The following is an 18,394-nucleotide window of genomic DNA, read 5'->3' as shown; positions in this document are numbered from 1 at the left end:
TAGTGCTTCTTTGGGAATCATATCCGAAACCTAGTATTTTTTTTCTTAAATTTTTTTTTAACATGGGAGGAGTAGGCATGAGTACGTGCCCACAGAGACTGAAACATGGTGTGTCAGATACCGTGGAGCTGGAGCTACAGGCCTTGTGGATGCTAAGATGTGGACTTTAGGCCTCTGGTAGACCAGAAAGCGCTCTGAACCACTGACCCGTCTCTCCAGCCCCAAACCTGGTGATTCTTTTCAGTTTTCACTCAGAGGCTGTGCATGCTCAGAAACTGCAAGGAAAGGTGTCATAGTTAGGGTCACTGCTGCTGCACTGAAACACCGTGACCAGAGCGACTTGGGGAGGAAGGGGTTTATTCAGCTTGTGTTTCCCCATCACTGTTCATCATCAAAGGAGGACAGGACAGGAACTCAAGCACTGAAGCCAAAGAGGAATAACTGTTCCTGATGGCATGCTCAGCCTGCTTTGTTACAGAACCCAGGACCACCAGCCCACGGATGGCACCACCTGTGATGAGCTGGGGCTCCCCCTTCAGTCACTAAGAAAATGCCCTCCAGGCTTTCTGCAGCCCAATCACATGAAGGCATTTACTCAGTCGGGGCTCCTGCCTCTCTCACAACTAGCCTTTGTCAAGATGACATAGAAGTAGCCAGGACACAAGTCTCAGGCATTCCCGACTCAGTGGGTTTTCCCTATCATGTTCTTCAGTTAAATCTGGAGGGGCACGCTTTGAGACAATGTTGATCAGTTAGCCCTTCTCATGTGGCTGTCCCTAGCAACTCTCTTCCAGAAAATAAGAAGCATGTGTCCTTCGGGGGCAGGGGGGATGGACTAATAGTCTTTAGGACTTTTAACTGAGGGGCTGGAGAGATGGCGTAGGAAGGAGTTCAGAGCACTTACTGTGCTCTTCCAGACAACCCGAGTTCAGAACTCAGCCGCCATGTCTAGTGGCTCCCTGCCACTGGAAATCCAGCTCCAAGGGTCCTGGCATCATCAGGTCTCTGCAGGCACTCACACACGTAGCATACAGACGTACACACATAGGGCTGAGTCAGATTGGCCGATTGGTTGGTTGGTTGGTGGATTAGTGGATTATAGCAAAAGAAGAGGGTGGGGAATGCTAACTGTGGTAGCACAGATCTTTAATCCCAGCACTTGGGAGGCAGAGGCAAGCCATCTCTTTGAGTTTGAGGCCAGCCAGGGTAAACAGAGCCATCAGTGAAAGTTTCACCAAGTGTCTCAGTGTGCCCTCCGTGTGTGTGATTTAGCAGTGGCTGGCTTTAAAGGTGGCATAGCTTCCAGGGAGTAGAGACATGTTCTTTGGAGGCTAAGTCAGTACAGGGAATAATTGGGCTTTGGAATTTTGAGTGTCAGCTTGCAGGGAAGTTGCTACTAACAAGGCCCTACACTAGAATAGAAGCCAGCTGATTAAGATCATTATGGGATCACAGTACATGGATATATGAAAAGGGCCTAATGGAAGTCAATATTTCAGGCAATTAATATATACTGAGAATTTTTTTTTTAATTTTAAGACCCCACAGATAGGACATCCTTTTTGTTTTGGGCATGCCCAGAGAGAAGCCTATATTATAGCACCATAAGCCCCTAGATAGACCAGCAGTTCTCAGCCTTTCTACTGTTGTAACCCTTTAATACAGTTCCTCATATGGTAGTGACCCACAAATATTGCTACTTCTTAACTATAATTTAGCTACTGTTTTGAATCATAATGTTAGTATTCATGTTTTCCAGAGGTCTCAGGTAATCCCTGTAAAAGAGTCGTCCAATCCCCTAACAGGGTCATGACCCACAGGTTGAGAACCTTTGCTGTAATGCAAATTGATTAGCCGTTTGAGTTAACTACCTTCAAGGAGATGGACCACATTAAAAACTAAAACAGAGGAGGTGAAGATACATTTCTGGTGTTCCATGTCATAGCAGAAGCCAAGTGGTATATTCTGCATGTACTTGGCCTTGTGACCCTGGATTTGAAGTACTGTTACGTGTGTTATTTGGCTGTGTGTTATAGAACCCTTGTGGGGAAACTGCACAAATGCTCATTCTGTGTGGTATTGCAGTGTGAGAATGTGTTGCGCATGCTCGGTCTATCTTGTGGAGTACATAATGGATGTTCTGTCTTGAGAGGTACATGGCTGGAGTATCTGTGGCCTACAGTCAACATTTGTCAGAAATATCCATTTTCGGTAAAAGAAACAAAGAAGGTGAAAATTTGTTCCAGTTGTCCTTTTAATTATGAATAAGGAGAGGATTGGGGCTGAGAGAGGGCTCAGTGCTTAAGAGCGTTTGCTGATCTTGGGAAGGACCGGAAGTTGGGCTCCCAGCATCCACATCAGATGTCACAGAGCAGCTAACAACTCCAGCGTGAGAGACTAACCCCCCTTCTTCTGGCTTCTGTGGGCGCCACATGCGCACACACATACACACTCATATACATAAATAATGATGAGAAAAGTCTTTAAATAATGGAGAAGATCCATGGAGCGAGAGCTAGAATGTGGGGAACAGCGGCCCTGCTGGCCTCTGCTCCTAGCATTAAGGGTTAAGGGACATGATTATGTATAGATGTCTTAGCTAGGGTTTCTCTTGCTGCAGAGAAACACCACGACCAAAGAGCACATTGGGGAGGAAAAGGTTTATTAAGTTTGCACTTCAGCATTGCTGTTTAGCACTGAAGGAAGTCAGGACAAAATCTCAGACAGGGAAGGATCCTGGAGGCAGGAGCTGATGCAGACGCCATGGAAGGGGGCTGCTTACTGACTTGCTTCCCCTGATACCAGCCCAGGGAAAGCATCACCCACCAAGGGCAGTTCCCTCTCCCATTAATCACTAACTGAGAAAATACCTTACAGCTGGACCTCTTGGAGGCATTTCCTCAGCTGAGGCTCCTTCCTCTCTTATGACTCCAGCTTGTGTCATTGACACACAAAACCAGCCAGTACAATCTGGTTATTAATTGATAGTATAACCCAATTAGCAGCTGAAGAAATACGTACTGATAGATGGAATTCTGATCTTTGTGGATGAATCAGTGAAGCAAGTTCTCCCTCATGGGACATGTGGCATCACTATAGCCACGTGTGCTCAGGTGTTTGAAATACAGCTGTATGATGACGGGAACCATGTATAAACATTTGTCATTTTCATTAAGGTTTAAACTTAAGCCACATTGGCAGGTGACTGCTGTCATCAGGTGACACCTCTGAAAATTAGACCAGAGTTCCATGGCTTTTGGTAAACCATGCTTTCAGATCCTGGGCAACCATGGGTTGGGGAGCCTGAACCCAACAGAAAGCCTTGTTTCTCTGTAATTCTGCATATACAAATACAAAGTATTTCATGTGGACAATTATAAAGTTATTATCTCCAAGATTAAAGTTATAGAAATAAAGATTAATTTTTTTCCAAATTCCTATTAAACAGACAACTTAAATACCTATTCCTCCATGTTAATATATATTCACTTTTAAAGTATTATCTTTTTCTATTGTGCCTGTTGCTGGGTTAGCAAGAACCTTTTAATAAATTTATGGCCTTTATATTCTTCTTTCCGTGTGTGTGTGTGTGTTGTGTGCACACACATGCTTCTGCCATGGTATTTAAGTGAAGGTCAGAGAATCACTCACAGGAGTCAGTCTCTCTTTTTATTATGTGTGTTCCAGGAATTGAACTCAAGATTGGCAGTTGTCTCCACCAACTGAGTCATTTTGCAGGCCCTGTAAAGACATTTTTATCACATATATGATGTCATGGACTTGGAGGATAGCCCCTCCTCATGCCCAGCTACGCTCACCTTTCTCCTCCCTGTCTTAGTTCCCATTTTACCTCTTAGACTCCACATGAGAGAAAACTTGCAATGTTTGTCTGAGGTTTAACTTAATAGACTTCAAACCAAATTGATCAGGAACAGTAAAAGTGATTTCAGGCTAAATAAGAGATATTCCTTATTACAGTGTTTCAAACAGGGAAGGAGCTGCTATCTTGCTAATTTTGATAGTACATCTTTATTCTCTAAGGAAGCACTGCCTCAGACTCTTTTCTTTTTCTATTTTATTTTTTTATTGTTTTTATTGAGATATATTTTTTTCTCCACTCTCCTCCCTTTCTCCCTCTTCCCTTCTACCCTCTCCCATGATCCCTGCACTTCCAATTTATTCAGGAGATCTTGTCTTTTTCTACTTCCCATGTAGATTAAATCCATGTATGTCTCTCTTAGAGTTCTCTTTATTGTCTAGGTTGTCTGGGATTGTGAATTGTAGGCTGGTGTTCTTTGCTTTAGGCTAAAAGCCACTAGTGCGTGAGTACATGTGATATTTGTCTTTCTGGGTGTGGGTTACCTCACTCAATATGATGTTTTCTAGATCCATCCATTTGCCTGCAAATTTCAAGGTGTCATTATTTTTTCCCACTGTGTAGTAAGTACTCCATTTTGTAAGTGTACCACATTTTCTTTATCCATTCTTCTGTTGAGTGGCATTTAGGTTGTTTCCAGGTTCTGGCTATGACAAATAATGCTGCTATGAACATAGTTGAGCATATCTCCTTGTGGTATGATTGAGAATCCTTTAGGTATATACCCAACAGTAATAGTATTGTTTGGTCCTGAGGTAGGCTGTTTCCTAATTTTCTGAGAAATCACCATACTGATTTCCAAAGCATCTGTACAAGTTTGCACTCCCACCAGCAATGGAAGATCATTCCCTTTTCCCCACAACCTCTCCAAGCATAAGTTGTCACCAGTGTTTTTGATCTTGGCCATTCTTACAGGTATAAGATGGAATCTCAGAGTTGTTTTGATTTGCATTCCTCTGATGACTAAGGATGTTGAGCATTTCCTTAAGTATCTTTTAGTCATTTTAGATTCCTCTGTTGAGAGTTCTCTGTATAGGTCTGTACTCCATTTTTTTAATTGGATTATTTGTTCTTTTGATGACCAGTTTCTTGAGTTCTTTGTATATTTTGGAGATCAGCCCTCTGTCTGATGTAGGATTGAACAGGGCTGGTCTTCCACTCTCTTCCCATTCTGTAGGCTGCCGTTTTGTCTTGTTGACCATGTCCTTTGCTTTACAGAAGCTTCTCAGTTTCAGGAGGTCCCATTTATTAATTGTTTCTCTCAGTGTCTGTGCTATTGGGGTTATACTTAGGAAGTGGTCTCCTGTGCCAATGTGTTCTTCCCAGAGATGCAGGGATGGTTTAACATATGAAAATCTGTCAATGTAATCTACCATACAAACTGGGGGGAAAAATACATTATCATCTCATTAGATGCTGAAAAAGCCTTCAGCAAAATACAACACCTCTTCATGATAAAAGTCTTGGAGAGAGCAGGGATACAAAGAACATACCTAAACATAATAAAGGCAATATACATCTAACTAACAGCCAACATCAAACTAAATGTAGAGAAACTCAAAACGATCTCACTGAAATTTAGAACAAGACAAGGTTGTTCACTCTCTCCATATCTATTCAATATATTACTTGAGGTCCTAGCTAGAGCAATAAGACAATAAGAGATAAGGGGATACAAATTAGAAAAGAAGTCAAACTCTCAGTATTTGCTGATGATATGATTAGTTTATATAAGGGACCCCCAAAATTCTACCAAGAAACTCCTACAACTCATAAACACTTTCAGTAATGTAGCATGATATAAGATTAACTAAAAAAAAAATCAGTAGCCCTCCTGTACACAGATGATACATGGGCTGAGAAGGAAATGATAGAAACATCACCCTTCACAATAGCCACCAATAGCATAAAATATCTCAGAGTAACTCTAATCAAATAAGTGGAAGACCTGTATGACAAGAATTTTAAATCTTTGAAGAAAGAAATTGAAGAAGACACCAGAAAATGAAACAATTTCCCATGTTCTTGGGTAAGTAGAATTAACTTAGTAAAAATGACAATCTTACCAAAAGCAGTCTACAGATTCAATGCAATGCCCAGCAAAATTCTTCACAGACCTCAAAATATCAATACTCAGCTTCATATGGAAAAGCAAAAAACCCAGGAAAGCCAAAACAATCCTGTACAATAAAGGAACTTCTGGAGGCATCACAATCCCTGCCTTCAAACTCTACTACAGAGCTACAGTACTTAAAACAACCGGTATTGGCATAAAAACAGACAGGAGAACCAATGGAACTGAATCGAAGACCCGGATATTAATCCACACACCTGCAAACACCTGATTTTTGACAAAGAAGCAAAAAAATACAAAATGGAAAAAAGAAAGCATATTTAACAAATGGTGCTGGCATAACTGGATATCAACATGTAGAAGAATGCAAATAGATCCATAATTATCACCATGCACAAAACTCAAGTCCAAATGGATCAAAGACTTCAACATAAAGCCAGCCACACTGCACCTCACAGAAGAGAAAGTGGGAAGTACACTTGAACGCATCAGACTCCTTTGTCTGATATGAGAAACTGCTTGTGGAAATCAGGAATTCGATGGCAATGGAACAGGAGAAGTGAGCTTAGTGTGGATGGCTATGAAATTGCTTTAAATAACTCGAATGTTCTGTTTCATGCACCGTGTGTGTGTGTGTGTGTGTGTGTGTAGACCTCCCAACTGCAGGCCTTTTCCTGGTTGAAAGCCTGTCACAGCTGTTACCAGCAGATAATTGTATTTGCAATATCACACTGTGCCTTAGGATCCCCAGGCTTGCATTCCTGAACCGTCCCCATTTCTTACCATAAGTTCTCTGACCCAGAAAAGCTCCCTCACATCCCCCCAACACGCACGCACACACACACACACACACACACACACCCTAAACAGGTCAACCAACAGGGTCGGTGTATCCCCTGTTGGTGGGTACACACTGAGGTACAAACTTCAGCTTTGTAGAACCCTTATCTCTCCCACAGCGCATTGCCAACAGATGGACACCTGAATTAATTAAGCAACTTCACCTGGATTTAATTAAGCTGTTTCTGAACCAGGTAGCTGTTTTATATGTAAGTCCAGATTGGTATCCTGGACTTACGGTGGGTAGTCACTACCTGCTATCCCGACCATGTAGGCAAGAAAGGGATATATGATAGTGGGAGCCAAAATCAGCCCTTCACCTCCTGTGATCGGGGATTCCTCCAGGCCTGGTACTCAAGGGCTTCCAGTTGCAACAAAGTAACTTTAGAATCCCGATTCTCTTTCAGTCCTTGCTTTTGTTCACACCTGTGTGGAAACAGGGAATGGATGGGATCTGAGGGTCCAGTCGTGTGGGGTATCTGGGACATCTGATTCCTGGCTGTTATCTTCAGGATTCATTTTCTTCTTTACTGTGCTTTGAGGAAAGAACTGAGGCAGAGCAAATGGGGCAAGTGAACCTTTATGTAGGACAGAGCTAAGGAAACAGTCATGCTCTAAGACTTTGCCAAAGGACAGGTTTTAAGAGATGGGAATCTGCCTGTCGGCTGTGGCTAACTTCCATCTGAAGATAGGTGCATTGTCTAGGGGTCGTTTCTGGGCCTCCACTTTCTTACAGGAGGAAGGGTTGTCTCAGAGACAAGGCCAGGTTGCCACCTAGCTCAGTGACAGGGCAGTTCCAGTGTTCCCTGAGCGGAGGCTCTGTGTCCTTGGTGACACACTCGTTACCTAGGAGACGCTGGCAGCAGGACCGAGGCCTGCAGAGGAGATGAGAGGCTGTTAATGAGGACAGTGCTGTCGCCTACCAGCTGCTCACCAGTGCTGCCCTTTCCGTGAGTTCCTGCTGTCTTCACAGGGCCACCAGGAGCAGCCTCGGCTCTGGCTGCACATGACTGCTGATTGTCTTAAACTTCTGTGCTTGAGCCCGTCTCTTCCATTCAGTGCATCGCCATTGCAACCTCACGTCACCTATCTTGCACCTTCTCATTAAGGATAAAAATAGCTCAGAGGCTCGCTTGCTCTGACAACAGAATGAAGTTCCCGAAAGATGTTTTCCTATCGCACCCCTGTACCTTCTCCTGCTTCTTCCTTGTTCTATGCCCCTCCTGTTACCCCCACAGCCCTTAATGCTCCCCACTGCTGCCAGTTTCAGATGCTCTGCATCTTTGGGCATTCATTTAGACAGAAACACTGCTGCAGACGCATATCTCCATCTCAGCCAAGGTTGCATTTGGGCAGCTTGGGCTGACCGTTCTCTTAGAACAGAGCATGTTCAGGATAGCGAGGTGGACGCTAAGGTAGTCTCAATGGTAGGCACTCTAATGTTCATGGCTCTGTGCGTGTGTGTGTGTGTGTGTGTGTATCCATGTGCATGTGGCGGTCTGAGAACAAGTTTTGAGAGTTGGTGGTTCTCCACTTACGTCAAGTGGATTCCTGGGATCTAAGATCTTCAGGCTTGACAGCAAACACCATTACTTGCTGAACCATGTCACTGACCCCAAGGATAATATTCCAAACTGCCTAGTTGTGCATTGTAAGTGATATGTGTTGAAAATTTTTATATAAAAAATATCCCCCAAGTGTCAATAAGTTTTACTTATTGCCTTCCTTAGCACAATCTAAGAGAATATAATAATTGAGTCTCTTCAGGGAAAGTTAATTTTAGGGCTCTTTTTCTGCACACACCTTCTTTCTTGACCCTGGCAATTAGTGGTGAGAAAGTTCAAGCAGAGGGCTATGACACGGGGTGATGTAAGTGAGTTTAAGATGGGCTCTCCGAGGGCAAGGTGACATGGTAGAGACCTGCAGAGTGGACTGACTGTCAGTCCGGACCTGTCAATGCGTGGGCTCTGTTGATGAGATGGCGACGGCTTGGAGTAGGAACCATTGTCAGGGAGACTGTTGACAGTGAGGTAAAGGTGTAAAGCCTGATCACATGGCTGGCGGGTCATGGGCAGGGATTCCCATTTCATTGTAGTAAGAATAGGACAATGATTGCTGAAGAAATGGGTCAGAAGGTGAAGTGCCAACAAAAGCCCAGGAGTTTAGTTCCCTAGAACATACATGAAAGCATCTTACAGACCCAACGGGACTGGTGCACATATGAACTCACATGGTGGAGTATGCACAGGACCTGCATAAGTTCAAGTCAAAAAAAAAAAAAATCCCAGCATGGGGAAAGGGGAAGTGGACACAGAGTGCCACCCTAACCAAGAAGCTTTTTGCAATCAATAACCTGCTGGGAGAGAAAAAAAACGCTTTTCTCCAATGGAGCGACACTGAGTCTATCAACCACACTCCAGGGCAGGCCCCACGCTCTAGTTGGCCAGCACAAAACAGACTCCTTCCTTGGCTTTGTTGTGCTTTATTTTGGTTTGGTTTGGTTTACTTTGGTAGTGTGTGTGTGTGTGTGTGTGTGTGTGTTTGGGGTTTGTTTGTTTTGATTTGAGGGGATTTATTTCTTAGAGGAGATAGAACATGAAGTAGGATGGGAAGGAAGTGGAGAGAATGTAGGAGGAGTTGGGGGGGGGCAGAAAAGAATATGACTAAAATATATTGTGTGAGAATAAAACTTAACCAGTAAATAAAAGGCATTATGGTATGTCTTACAACTCTAGCACTGGGGAAGCAGAGACAGGGAGAATTCCCCAGTTTTCTGATCAGCTGCTCTAGCCTAATCAGTGAGCCTTAAGCAGTGGGTATCAGGCCAGTGAGAGAGAAAACAGGGTGAACGGAGCCCAAGGCTGTCCTTTGGCTAGCACACGGAAACACACAGATAATACATACACAGCTTAAAGCGGGGGAGGAGGAAGGATAGGAAGGAAGGATATAAATAGACAACCTTTCAAATGTAAACACTATTCTCTCTCTCTCCTTCCTAGACATGATACATCATTGTGTTGTGCTTTGTCCCTCATCCTATAAAAGCAAATATTCTGGATTGCATTTAATCCGACAAGCCAGGTAGTTCAGGTTTGACTTCATGTAACATTTGAACAGTAATGGCACAAATTTTCCCACTTTCCTGCTTTATTAGCCAACCAACTTTGCACAGTAAAAAGGAATCCTAATTTCTTATGGAATGCACATACATCTTGTGCCCTTGATTGCTTTTCTGTTGCTGGGACCAGAAGCTATTTGGGGAGGGAAAGGTGGTGGGAAGCCAGGGCAGGAGCTCAGGACAGGAACCAGTAGGCAGGAACTGAAGCAGAGACCATAGAGGAAGCCGCTAATCCTGCTTTCCTATATAACCCAGGGCCACCTGCCTAGGGGTAGCGCTTCTCACAGTGACCTGGGCCCTCAGCAATCTTTAATCAGAGAACTATCAGGGAGACATGCCAAAAAGCCGATCTCGCAGAGGTAATTCCTCGGTTGGGGTTTCCTCCTTCCAGGTGATTTTAGTTGGTGCCAAGTTGACAAAATAAGGAACACAGTCCAGTTTCACTCCCCGCTTCTTGACATAAGCCCAGTGTGGGTAGAGGCTCCCTGGTTAACTCTGAATTTAGGTGTCCTGAGTCACGGGATAATGAGGCTCGAGTGACCGCTGGTTTTCCAAAGTTAATCGACTCTGGGAGGTTGAGGCTACACCCTGCAGTTAGAGATTAGACTTGGCAGTGGTGGCTATAATTTTGTCATTTGTCTCTGGCTGGGCTTGACTACTAGAAGCTGCTGGAGATAGTGACATCTAGTGGGGCTCAAGGAGTCAGGCCTCTGTGGGCCTTGCAGATGCTTAATTAATCATCCAGCTGTTGAGAAGCCAGCTCCTCTTTAACCCCTGGCATGTCCTAAAATTATATCCTCCATAGTCCTGATGAATGTGTCAAAATGAGAAATTTTTATAAGTGCTGCTTCTTTGTTAATTTGTTTTTTTTTTTCTTCCCTTAGACAGAAGATCCAACCATGGAGAGACCCTATACATTTAAGGACTTTCTCCTGCGACCAAGAAGGTGGGGCTTGCGGGTGGATGTGGGAGTGAGTGATGCAGGGCTGGGTTCTCTGAGGACAGTTTCAGCCAACACCTTAAACAAGAAAGATGGAAACAAGCCATAGTCTTTATAACTGGTTTTCTTCCTTGTGTGCAGCCATAAATCGCGAGTCAAGGGTTTTTTGCGGTTGAAAATGGCGTACATGCCGAAAAACGGAGCTCAGGATGAAGAAAACAGCGAGCAGAGGGACGACATGGAGGTATGAGGGTCAGCTGTGGGGTCTGGCCTGTCTCCCGGCTGCTCGCCTCACTCTCGTTACACTCTGAGACTCGCTGAAGGGAGTGAATGTTTGTAAACATAAATACAAACACATACACACATACCCCCGCGCTTGTCTTTGAAAGTCTCCGCTGTGAGATTGTTTTAGCCAAAGTGCAATTCTCATTCTATGTCACGACTCTAATAATAGGAAGAGCAGCGCTTCGTACAGTTGTATTGGTTTTCTCTTCTGGCTGCTGTTAAGATACCCACCCCGAGCCAGTTACGGAAGAAAGGCTCACATTTCAGGCCAGGGAGGTTCGCTGTGGCGGTAGGAATGTGGAGCAGCTGGTCATATTGTATCACAGTCGGAAGATGGAAAGTAGACAGAACAGGGTTCTGCTGTAAATCCACAAGGCCCACCCTCAAGGACCCACTCCCTTCCACAAGACTCCACCTTCTGAAGGTTCAGCAACCTTTCCAGGCACCATCGCCAGCAGAGGACCAAGTGTCCACACACACGAGCCTAAGGGAGACTCTTCATAGCGGCTTAAGGCATCTACTGTGGATGGCCCCACTGCCAGGAAAAACAAGAACAAAAACATTATTGCTTTGGGCTTTCAGTTATTTTGGGGTTCCTCTTAGCACTTGAGCTTGCTCCAAAGTGGATGGGGATTGACTTAAAAGCTGTCTCCCCATTTCTGGTTCATTTGGTCCTTGGGTAACAGTATGTACTGCAAAGCTGTCCTTGGGAAATGCCATTTTGCAGTTAGCCATCCAGAAGAGTGTTCTGCTCTGTCCTCTTCCTGGCGGAGCGGGCTCTTCGCTTTCTGGTCCCATGCCTGCGCTGGGGATCGCACTGTACCATCTCAGCACACACTGTGTTCAACACTGTCCTGTTAACAACTCTCGTCTTGTTCAGAACGCTCTCACTGAACGAGGCCTCCCTGGCTGTTCTCACGTCTGTTTGCAGCTGTCCCACATGTGTGGTACTTGAATGATAGGTGGCGGACAAGCTGACCAAACTCCCTCGCACCAAGAGGCTACATCTCCAGGCAGAGTTTCACTATAGACTTCCACAGCTACCGCCACGTGACAGGGTGGGTGGCAGGCCGTAGTGGAGTTTGAGATTTCCCAAGCAAAGCAGCAGATTGCTGTGTGAAACCCGAGGAATTTTTTTTTATGCTCTTCTCATCTTCTGACTGCAGTCACCAGTGAATCGGTTGATTTTCCGCTGGCTTTACCAGGGGATGTTAGGAAAGCAATACTTAATGCCGAAGGTATGTGTCGGAACAGTTCAACTCTGGTCCTGGCCCCATGCAGTCTGTTCAGGCAGTGCCGAAGCAACGGCATCAGTTTCTAGACAACTCCTGGCTCACCATTGTAACAGACAAGGGAGAGGCTTCATCTCCGGTCACGCCAGCCCCAGGCCATCCTCGCTGGGGACCAATAGCCCTATCCCTATACCTGTAACCTGTGCCCTGCTTTCTGTAGACCACACATGCATGCATCATGGTGGTGTTGAAAGGAGGGTGGCCGTGACAGCTCCGGCATGTCCCGTGCCGTTGGCTTTGTGCGGCCCTAGAGGTTGTCGAGTTGAAACAACTACTGGAAATGTACGTAAGGGCGTAAACGAATGCAGACAGATTGTAAAAATATATATACAGCTTTAATGGCGAAATAGACTTACAGAACCACCGTTCCCGTGGAGACCAGGAAAGCAGAAGGGACGGCTGGGAGCACGCTCGCCAAATTTATAGGCAAACATTAGCCCGAGGCGAACACGCCCCCCAAGGGGCGGGACTTATCCCTACAAATGTACGATTTTGTGATGTGGCTTAGAAACTAAACAGGGCTGGCGAGATGGCGTGACAGGTTAGGGTGCCTTCTGCCACACTGGTTTGATCCATGGGATTCACATGGTAGGAGAGGAAAGAGCTGACTTGTGCCAGTTGTCCTCTGACCTGTATACATGTGCCATGTAGGCACACGTGAGCTTACGTATAAACGTACACACTCAAATAAATGAATGTTTAAGAAATGAAAAGAAAGTAAATGAAGTCTCCAGACCTGGTGGCCCCCTGCGATGCAGTCATCTTAGAAGCTGGCATGATCAACTGGCCATTGCTCAGATGAGTGTTGAAACCCTGAATTGGTTTTTCTCCCTTTGAGGGAGCATCTATCTCAGCACGAGCCAGGAAACCATTGTAAGACCCAGAGTGAGGCCGGGTGAGGCAGAAGGGTGTCACGCTGGGGTGGCCTGCTCCTGTGATCTGGAGCCCAGACTCACGACCCTCCCATTCACTTTACTCCACAGCATGGATGGGAGGTTGTTGACTCCAACGACTCAGCTTCCCAGCACCAGGAGGAGCTCCCTCCTCCTCCCCTGCCACCAGGATGGGAAGAGAAAGTGGACAATTTAGGCCGCACTTACTATGTCAACCACAACAATAGGAGTACCCAGTGGCACCGGCCCAGCTTGATGTAAGTACCGCCAGATGGCAGGGATGCTCTGTCACGCCCCGCACAGCAGAGGGTGGCAGTTCCAGGGCAGGTTTGGGAGCTAGTGAGTGAGCATGTGCATGTGTATGTGCATGCGTGCAAGCGTGCATGCAGGGAAAGGCTGCTGCCCTGTGCCAGGTTGCCTTTTGCAATGCGGTTGGAGTTTTTCTTCTATGCCTCTTGTAGGATTACTGAAATGTGCTCTTCCTGGAGTCTACTTTGGCTCAGCGATCACCTTGCTTCCGTCTTCTTCAGCTTCCTCTCCGGGCTGACCCAGGATGGGAAACAGGAGGCAGAGTGATTGTCTTTGCCATTTTCCTTTATGTTTTGCATTCTTAGTCTTTTACAGTTACTTGATTTAGGAAGCCACAAAGGCTTCTTTTATTTTTATTTTGTTTACTTTTCAGAAAATTTATGTATTACTGCCTTGGTATATTTAGAAATGCAAAGAAGATTTGCAAAGTCAAAATTAGTAATTACTGTTTATTTCAACATCCTACTAGCTTAGGGAGAAAGCAACGCAGATGATGCCTGTTCCCTTAGTAATTTTTGTTCTGATGATAGCACATAAATCCTAGTTAAACCTCAATTACTGCCTTTAAGAAAGATTTTAAAGTAGATTTTTTGTTGAATCATCGTAGCAAAACTTAAATTTATCAATGTGCAGTAAGAGGCAGAGCCAAAGTACAGTCCCGGCGGGAAAAGCGGAAGTTACCTTAGATATTACAAGCTTGCCAGCAGCCAAGATAGCATCATTCATATTACAAAGTAGATATTACAAGTGGTCACTTTTCAAAATGCAACAAAGGCAAGTGAGTGTACTGACTCGTCAGATCATATTCTCTCCAACCCAAACAGAAAGAGATTTCCCAGTGATGCTTCTTAGGCAGGTGATATCCAGAGATGCTGGAAACTGCTCTTACAAATCCTTTATCCTTAGAAATTTTGAAGGTATTCGCCATATAATTGGGGGAGTGGCTAGAGAGGGTGGGCCAAGTCCGCTGGCTGACGTTGTATATGGTTTGGCCGAAAGCTTACAGAATCTGGAGCAGTGACTAGGTAGTCATCCCTGGTCTTCCCTGTGTAGGTGCTTGGGTCTACCAGCTGTTCTTGGTCACTCTGCTTTACCCAGTCTGGGCTCATCTTACTATTTAGACAAAACACATATCATGATGATGCTAGGGTCTTAAATATATGTGATTTTGTTGATACTATATCTTTATTTACTGCTGTTTGTCTTTCATTAATGATCTCACAATACTTAGAAGTTTGCTAAGCTCTTTAAGTGCTGTATCTATCTGTAGGTCCTTGAACCTACCTCAGGCATAGTATCTTACCATTAAAAAAAGAGGCATCATCCAACTAAGCTAAACAGCACAGGAGAGGAGAACACACAAGGGGGCTAATGTGGTGATCAGAGCCTCGCACAACCCCTGCAGAACAGGACCAGGAGGAAATGTTAGTGGCTGACACACAGTTGGGATTGTCCACCTTTGTTGATCACTACCACGCAGGGGGAAGTCTTTATTTGAGGGGAAAGCTGGGTGCAGTTGTTAGTGAGGTGACAGCCGAGACAGCACAGGATGTGTGTTTAGAGTATATCATCTTTGCAACACGGTGGTCGTTTCATAAGTGTGTACTTAAATCGATCAAGGTGTATCAGTTATGTAAGCATGACTTCTTACGTTGTGAAACACATCTCATCTCAAAAGCCAGAAAACTGTGATTGACAGAAGTCAGTTTCCACTGCATCCCCTCTATCCCATCTGCAGTTTATGCATTTGGAATTATTGCTCCTTAACATGTTTGTCTTGGCCAGAAGTTCTAGGCCCTCCAGAGAAATTATCTTTTGCTTTTAGTTTTATTTTTTTTTGTAACTCAATTTTTATAGACTGTTCTTGCACTCTTCAGAGAAAAAATTATATTGTGAGAAAATACCTTAATTAAGAAATTATATCTGAGAACATTGGATAGTGATCAATCAGGTCCTAAGTCAACGAAGAATTCACGGCCTCAGTGGGTAGACATGAAGAGACAGGCACCCCAAAGTTGAACCCTCTGAACTTGGCAGGGTTTGTTTTGTCCCTGACTTGCCCTTAGGACACTCTGGAGGCAATTCTGCATCTCCGTTTCTTGACAAATGTCCCTCGGTTAAACATGCAGAGTGCCCAGGAGTCTCATCACGGCTGCTTTCTGCTTGCTTTCTCTGCAGCCAGCTCCTGTGGCTCATGTCCCTTCCCCAAAGCAAAAAAGAGCTGGGAGACAGAGCAGGCCCCTCCCGACAAGTGAATGTCCGCTGCCAGCCCCCCCTCCCCCCCCCCCCCGATCTACCAGCTCAGCAGCCTGTGTTCTCTGTGTGTTGGGTTGGGTGTGTGTTTGTTGTTTTTTCTCTGCCAGGCTCTCACTGTGTAGCCCAGGATGCTCCCCCGTGCTAGGATTTCAGGTGTGAGCTGCCTTTGAGGTGGATGAATAGGAATATTCTGGGACTGGGACTTCTCCCTCAGAGACCCTCATGCCCAGCACGGGAGAAAGAGTGCAGCATGGTGTTAGATGAATGGCCAAAGGAGCCATTTCAGGAAGGGATTTTAGGCACATGGTTTGGGGTACTGTCTGGGCCTAGTTCAGGCCTCTCCTAATACCTACAGAACAGAAGGTGTCCCTTGAAGTCACCCCACCTTCTCAATTCTAGTAACTTTTAAAACACCCCATTTTAGATTTATTCTTAATCCTGTTTGGAAGTAAACTATATTTTACTACAAAAATGACAAGTACCATTTGTAAGATAAACTTAAGTTGAAATACTTGTTTTAAGCTGTTGATTATAAAATACTCAATGCATCATCTCCCAGTTCCCTAGCAACCAGGCTTAGCTCTGTGGTTTGGGTCATCCTTAACAGTCATATGCATTGAGGCAAAGGGGAGGGCAAGATGGCCCAAAGGGTCAAAAGCCTTTGCCTCACAAGCCTGGGGACCTAAGTTCAACCCCCAGAATCCACAGTGGGGGGAGAGAACCTATTTCCAAGGTTGCCCTCTGACCTCTACACATATGTGTACGTAATAGTAAGAAATATAATTTATTAAAAGAAAGCAAATGCTTGGGCTGGGCGTGGTCTGAGGCTTTAATCTTAGTAACTGAGCTAGTTTCAAGGAAGGATTGGTAAAGTGGTAAAGTCTTGCTATTCCTGTCACTTCCCATGATATTCAAAGGGAACTGTGTGTGCAAAATTAACGACTGGAAAAAAAAGAAAAGATGACGTAGGCATTTCTCACATTGTTTCCCTGTTCCTGGTAAAATCATCTTTGCATCTAGGTTTATCAGGCTAACTGGTAGCTGCAGGTACTTGTAGAACCTTGTAGGCAGTGAACAGCTCTTTCACTCATTTAAAGACGAAGGAAACAAACACACACACACACACACACACACACACACACGCTCGCACCCTGTGCAAATTCTTCATATTATTACCTAAGACGAGAAAAGCCTGTTTGATATTGCTGTGACCAGATACCTAAGATAAATTATGGGAGTAAGGGTTTTATTTCGGTTCACAGTTTCAAAAGTTCATAGCCAGGGAGGGAATGGATCGATCCATTGCTTTAAGCTGAGACAAATGAGTCTCTCATGGCAGTGGGAACAGGGCTTCAAAGCTGCCAGGGAGCAGAGAGTGCATTCCTGGGCTATCCAGCCTCCTGCTCCCTTTTTCATCCCTCCAGCTACCATTCAGACCAATTGCTGATTAGCTGAGCAAGTTGGGTATGGGAAATTGACATCACTGATTTTAAATAGAGCATTCTACACACACACACGCACACACACACGCACACACACGCACACACGCACACACACGCACGCACACACACACACCAGTTGTGCAATAGGAGACATCATATACTTTAGAGGGTGTGAGATACAGACAAGTCATCACTCCACCCAGGCACTGTGACCCTTGTTTTACCCAGGTTTGTGGAGCCCCTGTAGTCCCTCTGGAGTACCTGGGGACTAAATTTGAAGGAGGACTTTCAGTCTTTAGAGAGTGCACATGGAGTCAGGAGTTTTCAAGTGAGGAAAATCATCATAAGGAGCAACTGTGTTCACCCTTAGTCACCAAGAGAGGGTCAGGTGCAGCGGCACATCATTAATCCCAGCACTCGGGAGGCAGAGGCAGGCGGATCTCTGCGAGTTCAAGGCCAGCCTGGTCTTCAGAGAAAGACCCTGCCTGATGGAAAGGAAAGGAAAGGAAAGGAAAGAAAGGAAAAAGAAATTTAAGAAGATAGTAAAGCAGGCAGGCACTCCTTAGCTTCCTCTGGCTGCTTCCCTGCTGAGGTCATTTACAAATGTGCTGTAACATTTTACATTTCTGTTTTGTACTTTATTTCATGCTTGAGAGTTGAACATTTTAAAACACGAGGACAATAAATACATCATCACAGATACAATATATCTAAAAGCCAGCAGTAACATCTTTAATCTTTTATGTTTTCAGAAACATTACTACACTTTTGTATTCCTTGATTATAATAATTGCATCTATGATAATATCAGTTTTCTGAAGATGCCTCTATTTAGTGTACAAGTTTATTCTAATTACGTATTTAATACAACAATATATGTTGTAATAGCAGCAAATTTATGTATTATATATACAAATATAAAATTCCTTTAATTCATATTTTAGTAATAAAGAATTATAATTTGCATGTGAACTAAATAGAAACTAACTTCCACACTACTTTTTTTAGCCCTAAAGTTAATAGTGTAAAGATGTTTGATAACAAACATTTGAGTAAGCCAGACAGTAG

The 18,394-nt window shown here is 44.5% G+C and overlaps 1 protein-coding gene across 8 annotated transcripts in view; it reads left to right on the top strand.

Annotated features, from left to right (window-relative positions):
• The window catches only part of Nedd4l (NEDD4 like E3 ubiquitin protein ligase), a 320,155-nt gene that overhangs the window by 247,370 nt on the left and 54,391 nt on the right, over window positions 1-18,394 (top strand). For 6 of the 8 annotated variants that reach the window (XM_041639326.1, XM_041639330.1, XM_041639327.1 and 3 more), the window contains 4 exons: window positions 10,794-10,855; window positions 10,991-11,093; window positions 12,301-12,372; window positions 13,410-13,576. In XM_041639326.1, coding sequence (XP_041495260.1) covers window positions 10,794-10,855; window positions 10,991-11,093; window positions 12,301-12,372; window positions 13,410-13,576 — 404 coding nt within the window. The remainder of the gene's footprint in view (window positions 1-10,793; window positions 10,856-10,990; window positions 11,094-12,300; window positions 12,373-13,409; window positions 13,577-18,394) is intronic. The other 2 variants (XM_041639328.1, XM_041639329.1) reach the window with 1 other exon arrangement.

Source organism: Microtus oregoni, unplaced genomic scaffold, assembly GCF_018167655.1.
Source record: "Microtus oregoni isolate MIOR12 unplaced genomic scaffold, Mior012 000057F_ref0000458, whole genome shotgun sequence".
NCBI classification, from domain to species: Eukaryota; Metazoa; Chordata; class Mammalia; order Rodentia; family Cricetidae; genus Microtus; species Microtus oregoni.
This window is presented reverse-complemented; position numbering and strand designations above follow the sequence as displayed.